Source organism: Mesocricetus auratus, unplaced genomic scaffold (genome assembly GCF_017639785.1).
Source record: "Mesocricetus auratus isolate SY011 unplaced genomic scaffold, BCM_Maur_2.0 Super-Scaffold_100007, whole genome shotgun sequence".
Lineage (NCBI taxonomy): Eukaryota > Metazoa > Chordata > Mammalia > Rodentia > Cricetidae > Mesocricetus > Mesocricetus auratus.
This window is the reverse complement of record NW_024429191.1, coordinates 78,871,238-78,895,419: the sequence shown is the minus strand read 5'-3', so window position 1 is coordinate 78,895,419 and position 24,182 is coordinate 78,871,238. Positions and strand designations below refer to the sequence as shown.

Genomic DNA, 24,182 nt, shown 5'->3' with positions numbered 1-24,182 from the left:
AACTATTTCCAGCAGCCCTAACTGTTGTAATAAAGCGAATGGGGACCTTGGTGGATTCCACGGTGGACGAGGGACAAACACACCAGGCAGACAGAGCATAAGTGAGACGTTTATTAGAAAGGGAAGGGAGGAGGGAAGGAAAGAGAAAAGAGGTAAAGAGACACAGACACAGAGAGAGGAACAGCGGGAAAGAGAGCAGACGTGGGCGAGCATTTTTCTTTTAAAGGGTCCTTTGCACCTGCATGCAGACTACATGTAGCAGCCATGAAACCCTGGGGTGGCCAGGGTACTGCCTGAGTGCATTCTGCCAGGTGACCGGGCAAGCCAGCACACTGCCTGAGTCCTTACGCTAACGAGAAGCTACCAAGTGCCCTTCAATGTAGGATGGATAGGCACATTTGGTGAGCACAGAATAGGGTCTTGATATAGCGCAGGCTATGCTGGAATTCATGAGCCTCCTGCCTCTGCATCCCAAGTCTCTCCCTCTTGGTAGTCCATCTTTAAGTAAATAGTATTTTGGTTTTTTGTTTGTTTGTTTCTGAGACAGATCTTGTTGAGTAGTCTGTAGTAACCTAGAGCTTGCTATGTATGGCTGGAGAGATGGCTCAGCCGTTAAAGGCTAGGCTCACAACCAAAAATATAGGAGCTTGCTATGTAGCCCAGGTTGGCCTAAAACTTAGAGCACTCCTTCTGCCTCTGCCTCCCAGGTTCAGGGATTCTAAACATGTGCCAAAATGTGCTGCCCTTTTTCATGTCTCTTCCCTTCATGTTAGTTAGATGGTCTCCCAGACAACAGAGCCTTCCTGACTTTCTCTGTGGTCACTGTCCCACTTGTCTTCACTTATTCCCATCTCGTGGTCTTTTATATACCCAATACTTGGCCTATCCGTTTGCTAGGACTGCCGCACCAAGTACCATCAGCCAGATAGACTAGAGAGAAACTTACTGTCTCATACTTGTGGTGGCCATAAGTTCAAACCAAGGGTTTCAGCAGAATCAGTGCTCCCTCTGAAGGCTGAAGGGAAACATCTATTTGAGACGGTTACCTAGCTTTGAAGAACTTCCATATTGGATTAGGGATTGTGTTAGTCAGTGTCCTGTTGCTGTGAAGAGACACCATGACCACAGTAACTCATATAACATAAATCTTTTAACTGGAGAGGTTTAGTCCACTGTCATCATGGTGGAGAGTATGGCAGCGTGCATGCAGACATGGTGCTGGAGATGTAGCTGAGAGTTCCACATCTGGATCCGAAGGCAGCAGGAAGAGGGAGATACTGGAACTGACTGGGGCTTTTGAAACATCAAAGCCTACCCCTAGTGGCACACTTCCTCCAACAAAGCCACACCTACTCCATAAAAGTCACACCTCCTAATCCTTCTCAAGTAGTGCCACTCCCTAATGACCAAGCATTCAAATATATGAATCTCTGGGGGTCATTCTTATTCAACCACTACAGGGCTCAACCTGATGCACTCACTAAAACTCAATCCACTGCATAGATATGATTTCCAAATCACATTCCGTGTGTTCTGGGCAGAGAACTTTCAACCTGATACACCTACCATTGACTGAAGTGATCTTGTTTACATGTCTGTTGTCCAGTCTCCCCCGCTACAATGTAAAGTATTAGAGCAGTTCTGTTCTGGCTCATTGACTCATCTATTCCTGCACCAACACAAAGCTGAATGTGAGTATATCTGTTTCTCTAGAGGATAGGCGGGGCTTAGGGGCCACATCTCAGTTACTGCCAAATAATTTAGCTTTATAATGTTTTGTTTTGTTTTTCGAGACAGGGTTTCTCTGTATTGTTTTGGACTCTGTCCTGGACCTCGCTCTGTAGATCATCAGACTGGTCTCGATCTCACAGAGATCCACCTGACTCTGCCTCCCGAGTGCTGGGAGTAAAGGCATGCGTCACCAACGCCCGGCTTATCTTTAAAATTTTATGAGCCGTCCCCAAATTTGAAAGTGCTGAACATTTCCTAATTAATAATTATTTTTAAAAATACTTGCAAGTCGGACGGTGGTGGCACATGCCTTTAATACCAGCACTCTGGAGGCAGAGGCAGGCGGATATTAGAGGTCAGCCTGGTCTACAGAGTTAGCTCCAGGGCAGCCAGCGCTGTTACACAGACAAACCCTGTCTCAAAAAACGAAAAAAAAAACTATAAAAAATAAAACTTGGGCTGGAGAGATGGCTCAGAGGTTAAGAGCACTGGCTGCTCTTCCAGAGGTCCTGAGTTCAATTCCCAGCAACCACATGGTGGTTCACAACCATCTACAATTCAATCTGGTGCCCTCTTCTGGTATGTATACACTGTATATGTAATAAATAAATAAATCTTAAAAAAAAATAAAATAAAACCTGACGGCTGGGCGTTGGTGGCTCACTCCTTTAATCCCAGCACTCAGGAGGCAGAGGCAGGCAGATCTCTGTGAGTTTGAGGCCAGCCTGGTCTACAGAGCGAGTTCCAGGACAGCCTCCAAAACAATACATAGAAACCCTGTCGCGAAAACAACAACAAAAAACCTGACACCGAAGGAATAATATAAGTGGCTCCACTTGGAAGTAACAGATCTTAATCCCTAGCCCCCCCCCCCCCCCCCCCAAATCAGAACAGACCATGGGCTTCAACGCACCTGCCGGCGCATGCTGCGCTTTCCCGCTCAGCCTCTGGAGGGCGCCCCGAGCCGGGTAAGCAGGAGTGTGGACCAGAGGTCCTTGCGTCAGCAGCCGTCAAAACGTCACGTCTGGTCCCTGGCGGAAGTCTTCAGCTAGCCGACCGGGAAGTAGCTGAAGACCGGGAGATGGGAACTCTGGAGGTCTCACTCCAGGGCGGACTCGAGGCCACTGTGCCTCCGCGGTAGAGCGAGCCTGGGCGTCAGACTCTGGGGTCCATGAGGTGAAGAGCTTCGGGGCCTGAAATGAGACCTTAGAAAGAAGCCTAGGAACCCTGACAGCCACTTTAATGGCCCCTTCCCTCGCCCGGGAGTCCCAACTGCCTTAGCCTGGCTCTGCCCGGAAGCAGGTCCTCTTGGTGTCACACCACTCCCAGAGGGAAAGGCGCGGACCGCGATTTTCCTTTTCATCTCCACCGCCAGGGCAGCGGTGGCCTCGGGCCCGAGGTTCAGGGGCGCCGATTCTTCTTAACACGATCTTTCTCTGCTGCCGCAGGCATGGAGGGGTCCAAGGCGTCCGGCAGCACCATGCAGGTGAGCTTCGTGTGCCAGCGCTGCAGCCAGCCTCTGAAACTGGACACGAGCTTCAAGATCCTGGACCGGGTCACCATCCAGGAACTTACAGGTCAGCAGGACTCGTGAGAAGAGGTGGTCAAGACAGTAGGAAATGGGCAACTTTAGAGACATTGGTCTTGTGGTGGCTGTCTCTGGTTTTTGGTTTCCTCATCAGGGATCTAAAGTTCTGACATTGTCTACAGAGTAGAGGAATAGCCACATATAACAAACAGAATTTCTTGAGGACTTACAGTGTACCAGGTACATTCATTCCATTTATTATTTCATTTAGTCCCTGTAACAGTCCATAGAAACCAGGCTTGGAGGCTCACATCCACAATTGCCGTGATCAAAGTTCCAGGCCGACTTGGGCTACAAAATGAAACCCTGTTTCCAAAAATAAAAAGAACAGAGAAGTGCCGTGGTTGCATCTTTTTACAGGTGAAGAACTGAGGTTTAGAGAGGTCGTGTGACTTGAACTTTCCTGAGGCACACCTACCTGTAGAAGAGTCTCAAAAGCCCTAAGAAGTGAGAGCAGGCCTGTCGGTGGCACTCTAATCCCAGCACTGGGGAGGCAGAGGCAGGCAAATCTCTGTGAGTTCGAGGCCAGCCTGGTTTACGGAGTGAGTGCCGGGACAGCCAGGACTGTTACACAGAGAAATACTGTCTCGAAAAACAAAACAAAAGGGGAGAGAGGTGAATAGGGAGTTTAAACAAGCTCACCAACCTGGTATTAGCATCTCTCTACACTTTTATTTTCCTTCATTATTGCTATTATTTATGTGTACGGTGTTTTGCTTACATGTATCTCTCTCCATCCCGTGAGTACCTGATGACTGAAGAGGCCAGAAGAGGGTATTGGATCCCCTGAACTGCAGTTATATGGGTGGTTGTGAGCAACCTGTGGGTGCTGGGAATTGAACCCAGGTCCTCTGCAAGAGCAACACATGCTCTAAACTGCTAAATGATCTGTCCATCCCCTATTTTCTTTAAAAAAATATTTTTATTTGTTATTTTTAGACAGTCTCACTGTGTAGCCATTGGCTGGCTTCAAACTCATACTGTCCTGCCTCTGCCTCCTGAGTTACACAGTGAGACCCTGTCTAGAGAGAGACTGTGGTAGGGTTGGGGCTGGTCCTGAGGCTATTTTGGGTTCTTTCCTGTGCTGTGGAAAGCTCTCTTGCATTGATAAGACTGTTCTGACTCAGGATTTTCCTTGCCCTTAGCTCCATTACTTACCACAGCCCAGGCGAAACCAGGAGAGACCCAGGAGGAAGAGGCTCACTCGGGAGAGGTAAAAGAAGCATCCTCTCCCCATCCTCCTCACAATGCGCTAAATGGGAGGCTGACATGGAAACACCAGAGTACAGACTGGGGTTTCTGCAGAATATTTGGTGCCCCCAGACTTTGGTGGTTAATAATAAAGAGTAACAGGTTAATAAGAGATATTCCAGCCAGACAGTGTTGCCCACCTGTAATCCTAGCACTTGGGAGGCTGAGGCCCTGAGGGTCACAAATTTGAAGCCAGCCTGGGCTGTACTGTGATTCTCAGACCAGCCTGAGATACATATATGGAAAAGAAAACAAAGCTAGGGACTAGAATATAGTTCAGTTAGCACAGACCTTGCCTGCCACGCATAAAGTCCTGGTTTTGATCCCTAGCATCACATTAAACTGGGCCTGAAGGCAGAAGGATAAGAATTTCAAGGTCATTTTTGTGTTTATAGCAGGTTTGATGTCAGCCTAGTGTACACAAGACCCTACCTCTAAAAACAAACAACAAAAAGAAAGAACCAAAGTTGGGGACTGAGGTTACGGCTGTGGGATGTGCTTGCCCAGCAGGTGTGAGTTCCTAGATTCAATTCCCAGCACCGCAGAAGAAGAAAGAAAGCTGCTCATGGTCAGTCCCACTGTGGATCACCGGAGGTACCAAAGTGTACCCCAAGGGATAAAAAGTAGAAGTATAGCCAGGCAGTGGTGGCGCACGCCTTTAATCCCAGCACTCGGGAGGCAGAGGCAGGCGGGTCTCTGTGAGTTCAGCATGGTCTCCAGAGTGAGTTCCAGGACAGCCAGGACTACACAAAGAAACCCTGTCTTGAGGGGGAAAAGGAATTCTAAGACCAGCAGGATGGTTCAGTGGGTAAGGTGCTTGCCACCACTCATTCTGGCCACCTGAGTTTGGGCATGCACTTGTGCACGCACACACACACCAGTAAATAAATAAATATTCTTAAAATAGCCAAAAAATGTAACTATAGACCAGCATAGTGACTTATGCCTGCAATTGCAAGTACTTGGAAGGTTGAATCAGAATGATGGTGGTAAATTTTCAGGCAGCCTGGACTCAGAGCCTAACCATCTAACTTCAAACCCTGGAAGCCACACAGGGGAAAGACAGCTGGCTCCTATAAGTTGTCTTTTGCACTGTGGCATGTTCATGAAGCTACACATAAGCAGTGGATGTAATTTTGGAAAGTAAATACCTATGGTCGGAAATGAGATGGCCTGTGTATTCAGGTCGTTCCAGGGCATTCTTGGTTCCTATCTTGTATTCTCTACAGTTCTTGTCTCCATTCCTCTCCATTCATAAGCATATCTTGTTTGGACAGTGGGTTGTATATGTGCCATAGATGTAACAGATCAGCAGTTTTGTAATATCTGCCCTTTTCACATTTTAATGCTGCCAGTGACCAAGCTGGGGTGTAGTTCCGTGGTAAAACCGAGCCCTTGCTTTGCATGGGTAAAGCCCTGGGTTCAGTCTCCAGCACTGCACAGTGATGATGACAGAATAATGACAGTAATAATAGTAATGATAGAGACGGTTTTCGTGACTAAAGATAGGGGTTGCAAGTTGTTTTCCTTTTGCTGTTTGAGTAGAAGGTATTTATTTGGGAGAGGATTCTAGGGGACTCTGGTAGGAAGCAGAGAAGGGAGATGAGAAAGGGAAAGAAGCCTAGGAAAGAGACGTGGTCAGACACCAGTGGGCACCTGGAGCTCCATTCTGGGAGCAGCACCTGGTAGAGGGCGCTGGCTTCACCCCTGAGATACATCTTCCAGAATAACAGGGAGTATTTATCCATTTATCCAAGGGAGTATTTATGTCATTGGGAAAGCAAACCTTAAGTGGATTGGGAGCTGTTAATTCTGGCCACATGCTCTGCGGGCTTTCTAGGATGCAGGGCCAGGGGCAACCTGCAAAGAAGCAAAAGAGGCCAGCAGCTGAAGCCAGCGATATTGTAAAATGTTGAACATAGAAGAAACGTTACAGCAATGCTGACAATAGGCATGCCCTTCTGTTCCTGGCAGGCCATTGCTTTCCTTAAAGTGCACTAAATAAATAATTTTCTTTCTAAGGAGAAAGAAAAAATACAAGAAAACCCCCATAAGTGGTGTACTTTGTGCTCTGCAAGCTTCATTGCAGTCTGTTCTGCCTTTTTCCTTGTACTGTGCTTTAGGGTGTTTGCTTCTCTAACTGGTGTTAAGAAAATGCAAATTGCACCACAGATAAAGTATAGTATCCTTAGGAAATGCTGTTCCCCACCAAAGAATGCAAGCATCAGATTATGCTTGGAAGTTGTCTGTGCTGGGGGGCTGGAGAGATGCCTCAGAGGTTAAGAGCACTGGCTGCTCTTCCAGAGGTCCTGAGTTCAATTCCCAGCAACCACATGGTGGCTCACAACCATCTGCAATTAAATCTGGTACCCTCTTCTGGCTTGTAGGCAGAACACTATATATGTAATAAATAAATTTTAAAAAAAGTTGTCTGTGCTGTGGACCCTTTCTTAGTTCACCATTTACAAAAACTGTGATTGAGCCCAGCGGTGCTTTTCATCCTAGTACTTGGGAGGCAGAGACAGATGGGTCTCTCTGAGTTTGAGGCCAGCCTGATTTACAGAGCGAGTTCAGGGATAGGCTCCAAAACTATAGAGAAACCCTGTCTGGAAAAACCAAACTCCCCACCCAAAAACAGAAGAACAAAAACAAAAACAAAAAACCCCCAGAAAAGTTTTCTGGGTCTCCACCTTATTTTTTAAAACTGTCTTTAACCTGAACCTGATCCTGGAGCTTCCAGGCTGGCTGGCTGCTTAAGCCTGGGAGGGTAGGAAGATCTCCCAGTTCTGCAATTACAGGTGTACACCACCCTGCTCACCCTTGGTTTTTCTTTTTGGTTTTTGCTTTGTTTTATTTGGGGGGGGGGGCTTTTTTGTTGCTTTGGTTTGGTCTTGTTTGTTTCAGAGACTGGGTCTCTGTATCACCCTGGCTTTTGTGCTGTATAGACAAGGCTGGACTTAAACTCCCAGAGGCCTGCCTGTCTCTGCCTCCCAGAAAGTTAGGATCAAAGGCATGTGCCATCATGCCCCATTTATTTGTTTGTTCAAATGTGAGGATCTGAACTTGGGCCCTCTTCCTTGAATAGAAAGAATGGTATTTACTTAGCCATCTCCCAGCCCAGGCACTACCCACTTCTTAAGTTGCTCTGGTTTGTCAAGTTTTGTGGTTATCAATGTAGGCTAAGGTCAGATAGTTCTCAAGCTTTGGGGGAAATAGATTCCACTCTGAGTTGCCAGAATTCTAATGCTCTCTCACTTCTTTCTCAGGAGCCATTTATTGAAACTCGCCAGGATGGTGTCTCTCGAAGATTCATCCCCCCAGCCAGGTGCTTACTATTCCTCAGTCCCCTGTTTCTTGCCAACGGCCAAGGGAATTTTAATTAAACCTAGGAATTAAGACTTGGGACCAGGTGATGTAGATGAATTATCATCTAGCCTTTTGGCTCTTGTAGGAAAAGTACATTCCCTTGTGCATGACCCTCCTTTCAGCGTGTTTTCCCCCCTCTGTTAGCCATTCCACAGCGAGAAGGGTTAGTACCTCTGGTGTTGAAGAAGTGAGGGATGTTGAGATGGGTTCTTGAGAAGTTTTTTAGTAGTACTTCTTAGATGTTTAGGTTCATAGGTCTCATCAATACAGCAGGTAAAAGTTGCTATCAAGAAGTGTAATATTAAAAACATGGTCTTTCTTGATTCTCCTTCCTTTTTGCTGTAAGCATACATTTCAATTTTTGATGTCCCCTCCCTCCTTAGTCCCTCCAGACTAACCTCATGTCCAGTGAAAGACCAGCATGGCCTTCCCTTGGGAGATAGGTACCCTTGGGCGGTCCAGGAGGCTAGGAGTGGGGATGAACCTTGAGGCCCTTCAGCCAGTGCTCTGGCAGTGCAGTAGGGGGAGGAGGCCTCTCTGCTCCCTCATGTGGCCCATGGGCGGGGGGCTGTCTGCAGGATGATGTCTACAGAAAGTGCTAATAGCTTCACTCTGATCGGGGAGGCATCTGATGGTGGCACCATGGAGAATCTTAGCCGAAGACTCAAGGCAAGTTGGCCTCATTTCACTGTAAGAATTTTGGGTAGTTGTTACAGGGCAGATAGCCCAGGAGAGACCCTATCCTCAATGTCCCATGCTTCCAGGTCACTGGAGACCTTTTTGACATCATGTCGGGTCAGACAGATGTCGATCACCCACTGTGTGAGGAATGCACAGATACTCTCTTAGACCAACTGGACACTCAGCTCAATGTCACTGAAAATGAATGTCAGAATTACAAGTAAGTACCCCAGGGCCTGGGAGACTGCTTGGCCCTTAGGACTCAGGAGCCTGCTCCCCTCAGGCTTGTGGAACGACAGGTGCTCTCTAGTCAACAGACTGTGTGCGTGTGTCCTTGGCAGACGCTGTTTGGAGATCCTAGAGCAAATGAATGAGGATGACAGCGAGCAGCTACAGAGGGAGCTGACAGAGCTGGCCTTAGAGGAGGAGAGGCTGGTCCAGGAGCTAGAAGATGTGGAAAAAAACCGCAAAGTGGTGGCAGAAAACCTGGAGAAGGTCCAGGCTGAGGCGGAGAGACTGGATCAGGAGGAAGCTCAGTGAGTGCTTGCCCTGCTCCTCTGCCTTCCTGCCTTAGCACCAGGAGAGGGAGCGGTTTCCAGCTGAGCTTAAGTCAGCATCAGTCAGCACCGACTCTGCTCCAAACTCTGCATGTTGTTTCTGGGCTTGTTTCCAGGAGAGTGTCAGGAGGGCCATGGACAAAGACTTGAGGTGATAAGTGAAGAAAGGATGTTATTAGTTAAGTAGGGAAATGGTGCCAGGGCCCTGAAAATATCACTTTGGGTGAGCTAAGTGGTTCAGTGGGTTAAAGCACCTTCTGGGGTTTTTTTTGTTTTTCGAGACAGGGTTTCTCTGTGGCTTTGGAGGCTGTCCTGGAACTCCCTCTGTAGGCCAGGCTGGCCTCAAACTCACAGAGATCCACCTGCCTCTGCCCCTTGAGTGCTGGGATTAAAGGTGGGTTTACTGCTGCCGGGCAGTTCAAGACATTTTTATACCTTTTGGCAAAACATTCCTCTGAGAGGATCAATGCCAAATGTAGAGTTTTGTAACTAGCTTCAACTATACCACTAGCATAAGCCCTTCAGGAGAATGATGAGAAAGAGACCGCAGCCTCTATGGTCAGTCTCCCTCTTATGGTCCTCTTGGCTGCTCACAGGTACCAGCGGGAGTACAGTGAGTTTAAAAGACAGCAACTGGAGCTGGATGATGAGCTGAAGAGCGTAGAAAACCAGATGCGATATGCCCAGATGCAGCTGGACAAGCTCAAGAAAACCAACGTCTTTAATGCAACCTTCCACATCTGGTAACGAGGGCTGGGAAGGCACATTGGGGAAGCACCTCCCCATAGAAGAGGCACTATAGGTCATCTTCACCTAAGCCAGGTTTATGCCATTCCTTGTAATAGGACAGGTATAATGTGGGGTGTATTTGTGAGCGCATGTGAATATGCACAAGTAAGGTTCTAGAGTGGTCAGCTTGGCAGTGGTGGTTCACAACTTTAACCCCAGCACCCGGGAGGCAGAGAGTTCGAGGCCAGCCTGGTCTACAGAGCAAGTTTCAGGACAGCTAGGGCTACACAGAGAAACTGCGTCTTAGAAAAAACAAAACAAATGAAAACCAACGGGAGTTTAGTGATACCTGCCCACCAAACCCTGTTGTCTGGTGCTGCTTTTATATTTTCTATTATGTTCATGTGTGTAGGTCTTGTCTTCAAACATGTCATTTTCTATTATGTTCACGTGTATAGGTCTTGCCCTCATACAGATCATTGTACCACATGTGTGCCAAGTGCCCACAAAAGCCAGATGAGGTTGTCAGACCCTCTGAGATTGGGGTAACAGAAAGTTATGAGCTGCAGTGTGGGTGTTGGGAATCAAATGTGGGTTCTATGGAAGAGCAGCCAATGGTCCTAACTGATGAGCGATGAGCCACCTATAGCCCTGGTGCTGATTTTTTCTTTCTTTCTTTTCTTTTTTTGGGGGGAGTTTTTGAGACAAGGTTTCTCCGTATTGCTTTGGAGGCTGTCCTGGAACTCACTCTGTAGACCAGGCTGGCCTCAAACTCAGAGATCCACCTATCTCTGCCTCCCAAGTGCTGGGATTAAAGGCGTGCACCACCAACACCCAGCTAAAGATTTTATTTATTATGTGTACAGTGTTCTGCCTGCATGTATGCCTGCAGGCCAGAAGGAGGCTCCAGATCTCATTATAGATGGCTGTGAGCCACCATGTGGTTGCCGAGAATTGAACTCAGAACCTCTGGAAGAGCAGTCAATGCTCTTAATCTCTGAGCCATCTCTCCAGTGCTGGTGCTGATTTATTTATCAGGCTCATTCCTGTATTTATTACTGTATTAGTAACAATTGAGTGTCTGCTGTGCTAAGCACCAGGAGGGTCACAGCAAACAATACACAGTATACCAGTTATTTATTATCTAGAAGGAATGCATAAATAATAGACCAGTGTGATAATGGGCCTGGAGTGCTGTGAGAACATGAAAGGGAACCTTGCCAGTTTGGGGGAGCTGCATGGAAAATTTCACCTGGAGGAGCTGATGTGTCTGAGGGGCAAAGCGGATGTCTACAGAGGAGGAGTTGTTCTGGCAAAGAGAACATCGTGTGCACAGGAACCGGAGCAAGGGAGCGGCAAATGGAAAGGACTGAAGGCGTCTCATTATGACTGAAGGCTGAGTGTAAAGGGGCAAGTGACCAGACAGGAAACTGGAGAGTTACCATTATTAAGTCATTTGGAGCCGGGCGTTGGTGGCGCACACCTTTAATCTCAGCACTTGGGAGGCAGAGGCAGGTAGATGTCTGTGAGCTCGAGGCCAGCCTGGTCTACAAAGCGAGTTCCAGACAGCCTCCAAGACAATACAGAGAAACCCTGTCTCGAAAAACCAAGAAAAAAAAAGTCATTTGGAATTGATTCCAAAGGCAGAGGGAAGTGACATAAGTACATTTGCATCTGTGGATGGTAGCTTTACTTACAGGGTGAGAAATTATTTGTGAAGGAGGTGTGTTGCTGGGACTCTAAGCCTTGAGATGGAGGAAAATAGTCATTTAAGACAAGTAGGCAGGGCTAAAGAGATGGCTTGGCAGTGGTTAAGAGCACTTGTTGCTCTTGCAGAGAACTTGTTCAGTTTCTAGCACCCACATGGTGGTTGACAACCATCTGTAGTCCCAATTCCAGGGAAGCCAACAGGCATGCACTGGTGCAAATTCATACATGCAGGCAAAACATTCATACACATAAAGTAGAAGTAGGTAAATCTAAAATAGAGAGAGGTGGGAGGCAGACTCATTGGAGCCTGATGAGTTTTTTTCACTTTGATACTTGGTTTTGTTTATTTGTTTGTTTTGTTAGTGGAGGGGCATTAGACTATTCAGTGATTCTCAGTTCTGCTTGGACATTGAAAAGCATGGGGAGAGGTGATGCCCTAGGTTTGGGGCAGCCCAGGGAAGTTAGATACATGCATCTGAAGATAGGAAAGGGATTTATGCTAGGTTTTGGAGGACAGTGGAAAATCTCAAAAGTTTTATGATCTCTATTTTTCCCCTGACCCCCTTTCTGCCCTTCTCTGTAGGCACAGTGGACAATTTGGCACAATCAATAACTTCAGATTAGGTCGCTTGCCCAGTGTTCCTGTGGAATGGAACGAAATCAATGCTGCTTGGGGCCAGACAGTGTTGCTGCTCCATGCCCTAGCTAATAAGATGGGTCTGAAATTTCAGAGGTGAGAAAATGCAGCTCTTTCATAGCACCTTGGGTGAGGGGTGTGTTTGATGTAATCTGTCTTTACTGCATGGTACTGCTCCACCGTGGCAGGAACCCTAGCTGCCAGCAGCAGAGTTTCCTGTGGGTGACGGGCCTGTGCACTGTTCTCCCTTCATCGCAGGGCTTCTGCCTGTGATGTCATGGAACAGTCATCAAACTGCATGACTCCAGCAGCAGCCCCAAAAGTCTCCGGAACCTAATTTTTCCCTAACAAAGTTTCAGTGCTTGCCTTTAAAAACCCACCAGGGTGTCCAACCTTTTGATACTACAATATGATATTGTGGTCTACAAATATGTTGAGCTTCATTCATAGCTATCCTGAACAAGGGCAACCCATAGGCCTCAAGTTATTCACACTTTCTAAACCAAATTACCAGGCAGAGTGTTGAACACTTGTAATCCTAGTACTGGGAAAGTTGAAGCAGGAGGATCAAAAGTTCAAGGTCAACCTGGCCTACATAGGGAGACCCTGTCATTTTAAAAAAAGCAAACACACATTAGTTGACAAACACATTAGATGAAATCTTTTTAGTAAAGTCTTTAGACATGGACTCCCAACTGTGGGGAGTTGGAAGTAGGTAGGAATAATACGTAAGTCCTTGGGTAAGATGCAGGTTGAAGATTACCAGATTGCAGCTTTGCAATCATCACTGTAGGAGGAGTCCTGTAGCCATATCTCTGTATCTCCACTTTAGGTACCGACTTGTTCCCTATGGAAATCATTCATATCTGGAGTCTCTGACAGACAAATCTAAGGTATTCTGGGAGTTACAGATTTCTTGTTTATCCTAACAAAATGGGTTCATTTGGAGGCTAGGGATGTAGCTTGGAGATAGAGCATTTGTCTAAAGTACATGAAACCTTGCGCTTAAATAAATAAGGTTTAGTTTCTATACCAGCTGACATTTTTCAGTTCTTTCTCAGAATATCTCATAAGGAGCCAACATCTTGTTCAGACTTAGCTCTTTGGGGTTTGTAGAGAAAATTCAGGTTTTTATAGCCTGTGTAGAAGGGGTCTGCGCAGATTAGAGGAGAGCTTTCACTTGAGAGTGGGAGTATACTGAAGTTCAGTAAGTTTCCATTGGTAGGGAAGCTCCTGTGAGTTAGTGCTTGCCCAGGGCTGTTGGAGTCGCTGAAGGTTATAGAAGACATAGTCATCTATAGTGCACGCTCTGGTGAGCGCAGACAAAGCTCGGGTGATTGGAGGGCAGGGAATGACCGGGAACATGCCCATAGCCAGTTCTTTCTTCTTGGGCAGGAGTTGCCATTATACTGTTCTGGGGGATTGCGGTTTTTCTGGGACAACAAGTTCGACCACGCAATGGTAGCTTTTCTGGACTGTGTGCAGCAGTTCAAAGAAGAAGTGGAGAAAGGCGAGACTCGATTTTGTCTTCCATACAGGTGAGAGTTCATTCTGTATCCTCTGGGGGCTCAGTGAACTTGTAGCAGGGACTAAACTGAATTGAAGGACCAGTGAATGGAAGCAGACTGTAAAAATGGCAAGACAGGAAACAGTACACAATCACATGACCTGACTGACATTGCAAGCAGAAGTGTGGCTACCTGGTTCCTGGAGTAAAGAATATTGTCTGAGGTGATAGTGGGGATTTTCTTGGCACAGAGCTCAAATTTGCAGCCTCATTTCAGAAAGGCTTTTCCTGCAACCTTTAGAGATATATAAGAATGCTTCTCTTAGTGTAGCAGCCCAGCATAGAAACCAGTTCAAGACACTGAGTTTGAGAGACCAGTGAGATGGGCACACGTCTAATTCTGGCACTCAGGAGGCTGAGGCAGGCAGAATGTATGACTTTAAAGGTCAGTCTGTGCTTTGTAGTGAGGAAAGGAGTAAAATTGAGGTTTCTCAAAGCCTAAAACCATTTTTATCTCTTTACCTCCCTTTCTGCTTCCTCAGTTGAGGGTTGCCTAGGCAAACAGTGAAGGGAACTGTAGCCTTCAGTCCTCCCCTGCTCCAGACTTCTCATCTGTTTGGGGGTGTGTCCTGCCCTTGTACTCTGCAATGACAATGAAGCTCTTGTGACAGCCTTTGATTTTAGGGTTTCAGGCAAATCCAAAAATCCACACTAGCAGTAGTTCTTTGCCAGGCATTCTCTGTTAGGTAAAATGACGTAAGTGGTCTCATGATCAAGTCCCTGCCCATTCGCCTGAACTGACTTCACTTGGATCTCTTACAGTGAGCTCTGCTTTGTTCATCTGCAGGATGGATGTGGAGAAAGGCAAGATTGAGGACACTGGTGGCAGTGGCGGCTCCTATTCCATCAAAACCCAGTTTAACTCTGAGGAGCAATGGACGAAAGCTCTCAAGTTCATGCTGACGAACCTTAAGTGGGGTCTTGCTTGGGTGTCTTCACAGTTCTATAACAAGTGACTTACTCCTTAAGGGAAATCACCTTTAAGGTTTTACGTTTGGTTTGGTTTGGAAAGATGCTTTAAATTAAATCTGGGTAATATTAAACCACATGTTTACAATACCAAAAGAGACAAAAGCCACTTTATTTTAAAATATCGTATGACAGATCGTTTCCAGAGCTGCAAAACACAGTGTACAGCAAACAGCCCTGTTTTGACTCAACCCCATGCTTTCCTTTCCCTCTTTCCCCTGAAAACAACTAATTTAAATTTGCTTTGTTTTTTTAAGTTAGTTGAATTGACATTAATGTGTTTTCACTGGATTTTATCTCTCTCAACTTCCTGCACTTAAAATAAAGAACAGATGAGTTCTGAGATGATGTTAGTGCACACAGTGGGGTGATGTGGGGAAGGACACCAGGTCAGAAGCTGGGAGTCTCTCTTTCCTCACGCAGTTCAGTATTGAATGCCTACTGTTATCTGTTAGAATTACAAAATGGTGTTTGATACTGTTTGAGACATGGAGAGATTTAATTATTTGTAATAAAGGATTTGCTATGGTCTGTTAATTACCAGGAGGTGTGATGGTAAGTTTTTCTTTAGAATTGAGTATTTTGTATTCTGGGAGAATTGAGTTCCAGTCAGTTTTGTAGAAATTCTGTTGAAACGTGTTTTAGTTTAAAAAACAAAGTAGAACAGTAAGCCAGGCATGATACTTAATCCCAGAACTCAGGAGGCAGAGGCAAGTGGATCTCTGAATTCCAGCTCAGCCTGGTGTGTATAGTGAGTTACAAGTCAGACAAGGACAAATAGTGAGATCTTGTCTCGAGAAAACAAAAAACAAAAAAACAAACAGCTGTAGTGGAGCAAGTGGAGAAAGGCTACTTCCAAGGCACTCAGTCAAGGTCATTCAGAAGTCTGTATATCTGATGTTCCCTTTTAATCTGATTAAATTAGGAAAAAGTAAAGGTCAAACAAAAATGAACAAATGAAACAAAATCTAACTCTCTCCAATTCTTTGATGTTTTTAGCCTGCCATGACACAAGTTGACATATTTGTTCACCATAACTATCTCTGATGTAGAAAAAAGTGCCTGAAATTGTAATACAAAATACTGTTCAAAGGAAACCTGGAACTTTTGTACCCTGAGTATGAAAGTAAACAAAGAGAAGGAGACTACAGTGACAAAGGCTGTGTGTCTGGGGCTTAGCCAGCCTCATGTGTTAGAGGAAGCAGTAGTTCTCAGAGCTCTGGCTGCCTTGTGGGGAGTAGGCTGCTGTTGCCCAGGAGTGTTTGTTCCCACACTGTGAGTCAGGATTGCGTAAGAGAACTGAGCAATGCTCTCCGAGGCAATGCCGGTGATGCTCTGCAGATGCCCAACAACCTTCAGAAAGAAGACAGATTCCTATTACTAAACAGTCTCACACATTTTAGTGCACAAACATGCATGCACACGCAAACATAAATACTTGCTTGAGATATTCTCCCGAGCCTAGCAAGCTTTTCATTTTTCTGAACACAAAAGGAAAATTAAACCCAGATTGTTATGTTTTTGATGACCAAGTGTCATGCCCTGGTAGTGTTAACATGGACTCTTTCTCTAGCTAGGTGTTTCACTCTGTTAATGATAGAGCAGTGGGTCATAATTATAAAGGGAGATGAACACACTGAACTTGGGCCTCTTTCCAGTTTCATAAAAGAGAATGGAAACCCTTCCTACTCTAGTTGTCCAACCCTCCCTTCTTGACTGTTCATCCAGTTCCTGGGTCCTGGCACTCCTCTTCTGCAGACTGTCCTCTGTGTTCCTTTAACTGACAGGGAATGCTTTCTATTAAACAAACTCTGATCATGCTGGCCCTGCTCAGTGGTGCGTACCTGGCTCCAGCATTCATGGTTTTGGATGAAAGCACTTGCTGCAATGATTCCAACTGCCAACAGCATGAAGTCTTCCTTCACAGAGATAAACTTTTCCCTGAATAATTAAAACCATATTAATTTTGGAACTAGTATGAAATGTGATTCTAAACTCTAGGGCAATAGAACTTCAACTATGAGTTATTAATGTTGATTGTCTTGAACTTTAGACACAGAACAAGGTGGTCAGGTAATAGCTGATCTGTCCCATTGTTCCCCAGCTAAAACATGCACCTTCCTAACAAATGTAACTGTGAGGCTTTGGCCAGTCTGACTTTACAGTAATCAAATACCTTTGTGCAAGCTAAAGCCATGTGACAGACTTCCCCCCCCCCCCAAGTGACTATAAAAGCAATCCAGCACTCTCAAATTTTAACTAATTGCAAAGGAAGAAGTAGAGAAGAATGTTAATTGTTTGAAGTAATTTACTCTTAATAGTAAAAACCTTTAGAGTTTCCCTGACTGGATTCATGTGAGCATGTGAGCCACATAATGGAAGTCGATAAGAAGCAATTAACCTGTGCTGTTTCTCAGTGCTGGGTACTGAATTTACTAGGCAAGTACTCTACAACCAAGCTCCAAATCTCAAACGCCTCATTCATATGGTCTGTCCCCTACTAGTAACCCCAGAAGGAGCCTACCCTAGAAGTCTCTTACCCTTGCAGCTGACTGGGTGTAGAATTCTCAATTGAAGCCCTCAACAGGCTCTCATAGATGGGTTCATGCAGGAGATAGACCAAGTCGAGGAGGGTCAGACAAGTTGCATGTAGTTGTGTGGCTGGGACCAAACAGCCATTGTACCCTACATGGAATATGGGCATGAAAGACAGCATGAGTTGTGTCTCCTAGTCATAATCTTAGAACATAAAGCTGTTATGTTGCTAATGTGCTTCATAATACACGCTACTATGAAAGGTATGGTAGCAGAAGGTCAGTTTTCTTTTATTTGAGATAGTCTTCCCTGTGTAGCACTGGCAGGCTTGGAACTTTGTGTAGACAGGCTGGCCTCAAACTTAGATCTGCCTGCCTCTGCCTCCCAACTGTTGGTATTAAAGTTATGTGTCTGGCCAGGTTAATTTTGAAGGGCAGATCTCCATCTGTAATACATATATACAATTACAGTATAGTTGTTCTGTCTTATGCTTCTCCATAAACCCAGCTCTTGGATCCTGCAATAAGAAAGTGCCTAATGAGCCCCGCATGGTGGTGCATGCCTTTAATCCCAGCACTTGGGAGGCCAGTCTAGTCTACAAAGAGAGTTCCAAGACAGCCGGGCTGTTACACAAAGAAACCCTGTGTCAAAAAAAAAGGAAAAGAAGTGCCTAGTGAATCCAAATAGAAGCCAGGTGCTGAAACCTCTGAGCTCCCTTCCCTGATGAGTGCTGGGAGGAACATCTTCAGTCCTCCAGAAACATGCAGCCTTCCTACTGCTCCTCATGGCAGGTTGTGTCTCCTGTCCCACATCCCTGGGTGCATTTAATTTTGTTGTGTTTCGTTTTCTATGAGGCATTTGACAAAGTACCTAGAACTTCAAGGAGCATCTCCACATATGCCAGAGGAGTGGGCAGATTTATCTGGAAGTTCAGGGACTTCAGCACATCCAGCTCTGACTCTAACAGTTCTTCTTTGGTGCATATATAACCGAGAGCCTGGAGGAAGTTCAGGACTGTAATGTTGCTGACTATCTGGGGAAAAAGTAGAGAAAAGATGTTAGGATGTGGGTCATATGCCCAGCAGCAGCGTCCATGAAGCACTTCAAGCCCACACCAGGCTTCTCTCTTGGTAATCCCACTAGGTTATGCAAGCACAGTTATTTGCAGTTAAACCCAGGTTCTCCCTTCTCCAAGTCACTACACATGCCGGATTTCCCTTCCCTTATAGCTGTCTCTTTCTCCCTGCCCTCTGTAATTTTGTTTCAATTTTCTTTGTAGCCACTACCAATTTCAGTAATTCATTTTCTCTAAATAAACTTCCTTGACTCCCCAAACTGATGAGATTCCTTTTTAGCCCTTGGTTTACACTAACACATCACCTTTTCACCTTGTTTATACCTATGCCTTTTCCCACTGGGTAAAGGATTCCTTGAGAGCACAATATTTTTTACTGTGGTAGCCATGGTGTCTACTGAAACATCTAGCCATAGAAGAACGCCATTAAATATTTGCTGAACGAGTAGTATTTTATTGTACAGGCACTGGATAGTAATGTGGAAACATTTATCCTTTTTAGGTGTAATCATTTGTCTTTAATGCTGATAGGCATGTGGGTAATCAGGTACCTTATGTAAACTGTCCGGAAGTCCAAGGGGAGGAAAGGTGACCTGCATGAATGATGGCATCTGTCCAGCAATTATACTTTGGGAACATAACTTGAGGCTGTTTAATAACTGCCTCTGTGTGACTGTGTGTGCTCAGGAGGTATGCTTAGGAAGCATAATTACACTCTGGATTTCCCACATGAGTAGTATCACCTCGCTTAGGAGTGGGTTTCTCACAGCCACCTGCAAGGAGCTGCTTTCTTTCTAACACTCAGGTGCCCACGAGCAACCCAGCTCCTTACTTTGTAGTGGAAAGACAATTTGCTGGCCAGCTGAACACATGACACCAAACGGAGGATAAACTTGTTGAAAAGCTGCTCTTTCAGAGCCCTCCAGTTCTGCAATTCTGTCTTAGTATTTCTCTGCTGGATTGTGGCTTGCTGACAGATGTTCTCTGCCTGTTTCACCATAAACCTGTATGGGAAGAAAAGGATGGAGAGTTGCAATCACACCCAACCAAGGGACTTTGTGCTGTAGACATGCTCCATTGATCCTGTTGGGTAACAGATGCTGGCTGGGAGATCTACATTTGCAAGTAAAAGAAGGACGCAAAGCCAGCATCTAGGTAAGGGGCGACTAGTGCTGTGTAAAGATCTAGGCACACTGCGGCCATTCTGAGGGGCACTAATACAAAGGCCTTATGCACAAGCTTTACCTTTCTAGGATTTCTACGGCCTGGTAGCTCACAGATTTCTCCAGACACCATTGTTCAGACAGGAGAAACACAAACTCTGCCAAAACAGGAAAGAAGAGCTTAATTCACAAGATGCAACCCAAGCCACTCTGTGAACTCTTGGCATTGTGTAAAAGCCATGACAGAACTGAGAGAAGAGGGTCAGGAGGTGAGAAAGATGACACTGGAACAACCAAAGCTGAGCTCAGTTCCCTTTGCTGCCAACAGGCAGATCAGAGGCATGGAAAAGAGGCCGACTCAGTGCCAAAGTCAAGGGTTCAACAAGCTCCCTCCATGACCCTAGAGCCTTCCTGTGAGTCTCAAGATGATAAAAGGTTTGGTCAGTTACACACCAGCATATACCAGATGGCCTAGTTGGTCTCTACTTCATGCTGGGAACCCCTCGCTTCATGGAAGATTCTTTGATGGGTAGAAGCCCCAGCCCCTTATATTCTGTTTCCGTGGAATGTTGGCAGGAGCAGACAGGTCCCTCCTGGAGCGTCGCTAGTCTTTATGACACTGTTTGTTTAGTAACCACCCTCTGCAGAACTCCCATCGCTTTACAAACACAATTCACCTTGCAGCTGGTCACCGCCTCTCCACCACCAGTTTGTGGTGTAAATGTCTGTTGTTACTGTGGAGTGACTTGTTTTGGAGAAACATCCCCTAACTCAGAGAACACAGCCCAATTTAGAAGGAAAGGATCACTCAGAGGGTGGGAGGGTAAGATACTTTGGCAAGATTTTATGCTGCTTCTGTTTCCCTTTGAAAGAACAGCCTCAGATAAAATTCTATTTAGCTTGCAATATCATTAGATGGTGGAACGAGAGCAAATGTCAGTTCTCTGTAAAGAAAACTGCAGACCCAAGACCTTTTCTCTTGATCAGCAAGGAATTAGAGTTGGGATCCTATACTTCAGGCTGTATACACACAATCAAATTGTCATAAGTTTTCCAAGAAAAATCTGACTTTCTTAGAAGAAAAACAATTTATCAGGCATAATCGCAGATGTCTGTAATTTCAGCAGGAGGATCACGAGTTCAAGGGCATCTTCACTTACATAGTAAATTGAAGACCAGACTGGGCTACATGGGACCCAGTCTCAAAAAAAATTTTTTAACCTATAAAAAAACACCCAAACTATCACATGACAGTTTAGCAATATATCTAACACAAATTACAAAAAGATTTATACACAAAGCTTTGTTACAAAGACCACAGCCCTGCTAACAATCTCCATCGTGGAAGAGAACTGCGCACAACTGTATGTTACCGGCCAGATCTTTGTCCTTCTATTTTCTGGACCGTAGGCTTTATTTCCTAGTTCAGGGGATGCTTGTTCCCAGATTGTTGGTTTTGTTTTGGATTTGTCAGGACTTACTTAGGGAGTTGTTTTTATTTTTTTTATTTTAGTTTCTGGAGGAAACTGAGCTGGGTTAGGCAGAGTGAACTATGATCACACCTTGTCTGCACCTCCTCTACTTAACAGACATGCTCAAATGGACTACTCCATACAAGATCTCCCAGGCTCTGAGATACAGCTCTGCCTCGCCATCTCACCACTGCTGAATTTCCTTACTGCTTGACTTGCACCCCTGCTACTTCTGCTTCATTTGCTCCCTCATGTTTCTGCAATTTGCCTTCCATTTTTCTCAGTTTGCTAAAACGATTATGAAAAGTCAGCAGATTTTCCAAACTGTAAAATAACCCAGTCCTCGTCTGACCTTCATTTCTGTTGATACACTAGAAAAACCTTAGACTGATGACCACTCCCCTTCCCAAACCTCCTGTTGGCTTCAGCAATGTTTGTTTCTGTGCCTGTCTCCCGTTGGTTGGTGGGTTTGTTGTTGTTGTTTTACTTTATTATTATTTTACTTTTTAAAAGATTTTTTAAAAGTGTGTATGTGTGTCCAGTGCTTTTGGTGGCTAGAAGTTGTTGAATCCCCTGGAGCTGGAGTTAGAAGCAGTTGTAAGCTGCCTCATGTGGGTTGCAGGGGACTGAATTTGGGTGCCCTAGAAGAGCAGTGTAAGCTCTCAACTACTGAGCCTTCTCTCCAGTCCCTTATTTTATGTGTATGTATGTGGGACTGAGTATGTATGTGCATTATGCTCATCCAAGTGTCTGCAGAGATCAAAAAAACAGGTTGGGTCCCCTGGAACTGGAGTTACAGGTGGTTGTGGGACTGCCCATGTGGATGCTGGAAACGGAAACTGGGTCCTCTGAAAAAGTAGCAAGTGCTCTTAACTGCTGAACCATCTTTCCAGACTCTTAGTTTGGTTTCTGAGATAGAGTACTGGTGTATCTTAGGCTAAGGCTAACCTGGGACTCACTATGTAGTTGACTTTGGCCTGGAATTTGCAACTCTCCTGCCTTGGCTTCCTGAGTCCTAGGATTACTGCATGAGCCACTATGTACAGCGCACTGTATTGTTGACTCTTCCCTATTCCAATTCCCTGAGCACAAAAGGTTTCCCAAGGAATTGTCCTTGACCTGCTTCTCTTCTCTCCCTCTAGGAGTATCATGAAAATACTTTAAAAACCTCTACTTCTAGTTCTGACCTTCTTAAACAGTCTACTATTAACCTTCCTCTATATGTTCTTGTAGATCCAAATCAAAACAATTTCCCCCTAAAACAAAGGTCACATTTCCTGATCTCTCTCTCTCTCTCTCTCTGTGTGTGTGTGTGTGTGTGTGTGTGTGTGTGTGTGTGTGAGTGTGTGTGTGAGTGAGTGAGTGAGTGTTTCTCTTAGTGGCACCACTATGCTCCCAGTCTCTGAGGCTCAACCCTTTGACAGTCCTCTTTACCTTCCTTATTTCTTAAATGAAAATTTGACTTTCTAGATTTTCCTCTGAGATGTTTTAAATACATTCTTGTTCCCCCCTATTATCACTCTGACTCGAGACCGGCTTCTCTAGCTCGCCAGTCAAGTCCATTCTTTATACATACAAAATCATTTTGACCATGGCAAAAATTACAGCTACACTGCTTCCGCATTTAAATTTCAGGGTCTTCATGCTGGAAAGATGGCTCAGCGGTTAAGAGCACTGGCTGTTCTTCCAGAGGACCTGAGTTCAATTCCTAGGTGGCTCACACTGCCTATAACTTCAGTTTCAAAGGATCAACACCCTCTTCTGGCTTCTAGCACCAAGCATACACATGGTACATATATATACATGACAACAAAACACACATACATATACAATAAATAAATGAAAAATTTAGTAACTTCTCGTTTTCCTGCTAAACCTAGTATAAACCTAGTATAAACCTAGTCCTCCCCCTTGGCATTCAGATTTCTACTTGGAATGCCTCCAAACTACTTTCCAGGTCTTAATTTCTATTGCTTTTCCACATGCTCTAGCCAACTGGGCTACAACTGTACCCTCTCTACTCTCTCCTCTCCTGCCTTCCAAAGCTTTATTCATGTAGAGATGTGATTCCCTTTATCTTCAACCAGAACGTCACCATTCATTCAAAGTGTTCTTCAAATGTCACAATCCCTGGACCACAGCCTATCTCTCCTTTGAATTCTCATAACAGCTTGTATTCTCTATGTCAATTTATCTAACCATACTTGTACCTACTGCTTTGTATATTTAATGTCCCCACCCAAAGACTACAGAGTTTGAGAGCAATGACTACGCTGCTGTTTCATCTTTCTATCCAGGCAATGTCAATAAAAAGCACTCTAAGCATGATTACAAAAAGAAGAGTAAAACTTCGCATGATGCCATATGGCTTTAAATCCCACCACTTGGGAGCCAGAGGCAGGCGTATCTCTGTGAGTTCAAGGCCATCCTGGGCTACAGAGGGAGTTCCAGGCCAGGACTCTACAGTAAGACCTTGTCTCAAAAAAAGAACAAGAAAAAGCACACACGGGTGGAGGGTGGGAGTGAGGTGGGGGGGGGGAGTGCTGGTAATCCTCATTCATCACTTACAAGCCCCAAGGCCAAGCACAAAAAGACCACTAACAAAATATATCTGAGTGAAAAACCAAGGTCAGTGCGCCCAAGACCCCCATAAACCCCACTCCCCACTCTGCATCCACACCCACGATCCGGGTCTCCCTGAAGCTGCCCATCCGTCCCGCAGCCTCCTTCACGGCTTGCTCATTCTGCTGGGCCAAGTGAAGCAGAGCGTTCTCGATGGTCTCTGTGGCAACCGCTCCAAACTGGAAGTCACTGGAGTTAGCTAGTCTTAGCTTCAAGGGTCCTTCCATATTCAGAGGTCTTTCAGAGCACTGGGACAGTTCACGGGATCCATAAACTCGCTTCCTTAGCTTATTTCCAGAATCTTCTGGCACGCCTTGGATTCTTCCTTTCCTTCCAATATGTTTGTCCTTGCCTCGAATCTGAGGAAAACGTAATTCCCACCACAGCCTCGAATTGTCAACAGCTTTTCGCGCCCCAACTGTCACGAAGCATTCAGCCAATCAGAAAACAGAACCGCTTCTCGCCTTTCCTGCCCCTCCTCTAAGGCGGAGAGACCCTGTCTCTACCCAGAAAACTCCACGTGGACTAC

At 45.4% G+C, this 24,182-nt stretch overlaps 2 protein-coding genes across 7 annotated transcripts; one reads left to right on the top strand and one right to left on the bottom strand.

Annotated features, from left to right (window-relative positions):
* The first annotated feature begins 2,746 nt into the window (after positions 1-2,746).
* On the top strand, positions 2,747-15,323 carry Becn1 (beclin 1). 3 transcript variants are annotated; one of them, XM_005070141.4, is made up of 12 exons: positions 2,747-2,907; positions 3,180-3,308; positions 4,465-4,532; positions 7,837-7,895; positions 8,515-8,605; positions 8,701-8,837; positions 8,959-9,153; positions 9,771-9,917; positions 12,197-12,346; positions 13,083-13,143; positions 13,646-13,788; positions 14,605-15,323. In XM_005070141.4, the coding sequence occupies exons 2-12, from the start codon at positions 3,182-3,184 to the stop codon at positions 14,771-14,773; spliced, it is 1,347 nt and encodes a 448-aa protein (XP_005070198.1). In that variant the 5' UTR covers positions 2,747-2,907; positions 3,180-3,181; the 3' UTR covers positions 14,774-15,323. The 3 variants fall into 3 exon arrangements, with proteins under 3 accessions (XP_005070198.1, XP_040605676.1, XP_040605677.1); XM_040749742.1 differs by lacking the exons at positions 2,747-2,907; positions 3,180-3,308; positions 4,465-4,532 and having other exon boundaries at positions 7,868-7,979; XM_040749743.1 differs by lacking the exons at positions 2,747-2,907; positions 3,180-3,308; positions 4,465-4,532; ... (1 more) ...; positions 8,515-8,605; positions 8,701-8,837 and having other exon boundaries at positions 9,069-9,157.
* On the bottom strand, positions 13,760-24,170 carry Cntd1 (cyclin N-terminal domain containing 1). 4 transcript variants are annotated; one of them, XM_040749744.1, is made up of 7 exons: positions 23,712-24,170; positions 19,642-19,717; positions 19,229-19,400; positions 18,192-18,354; positions 17,327-17,471; positions 16,631-16,727; positions 13,760-13,844 (listed from the first exon to the last, which is right to left on the bottom strand). In XM_040749744.1, the coding sequence occupies exons 1-7, from the start codon at positions 23,878-23,880 to the stop codon at positions 13,797-13,799; spliced, it is 870 nt and encodes a 289-aa protein (XP_040605678.1). In that variant the 5' UTR covers positions 23,881-24,170; the 3' UTR covers positions 13,760-13,796. The 4 variants fall into 4 exon arrangements, with proteins under 4 accessions (XP_040605678.1, XP_040605679.1, XP_005070199.1 ...); XM_040749745.1 differs by having other exon boundaries at positions 13,787-13,875; XM_005070142.4 differs by lacking the exon at positions 13,760-13,844 and adding an exon at positions 14,868-16,139 and having other exon boundaries at positions 23,712-24,163.
* Positions 24,171-24,182: the final 12 nt, after the last annotated feature.

What these genes read in the sequence shown, in the direction of transcription:
- Becn1 (XM_005070141.4), top strand. Translation starts at nt 3,182, where the DNA reads ATGGAGGGGTCCAAGGCGTCCGGCAGCACCATGCAGGTGAGCTTCGTG. An exon ending in CTGGATCAGGAGGAAGCTCA is followed by an intron (nt 9,154 to 9,770) that starts GTGAGTGCTTGC and finishes GGCTGCTCACAG; the next exon opens with GTACCAGCGGGAGTACAGTG. An exon ending in CTCTGACAGACAAATCTAAG is followed by an intron (nt 13,144 to 13,645) that starts GTATTCTGGGAG and finishes CTTCTTGGGCAG; the next exon opens with GAGTTGCCATTATACTGTTC.
- Cntd1 (XM_005070142.4), bottom strand. Translation starts at nt 23,880, where the DNA reads ATGGAAGGACCCTTGAAGCTAAGACTAGCTAACTCCAGTGACTTCCAG. An exon ending in GATGCTCCTTGAAGTTCTAG is followed by an intron (nt 17,472 to 18,191) that starts GTACTTTGTCAA and finishes TATTCCATGTAG; the next exon opens with GGTACAATGGCTGTTTGGTC. An exon ending in ACCATGAATGCTGGAGCCAG is followed by an intron (nt 16,140 to 16,630) that starts GTACGCACCACT and finishes TTCTTTCTGAAG; the next exon opens with GTTGTTGGGCATCTGCAGAG.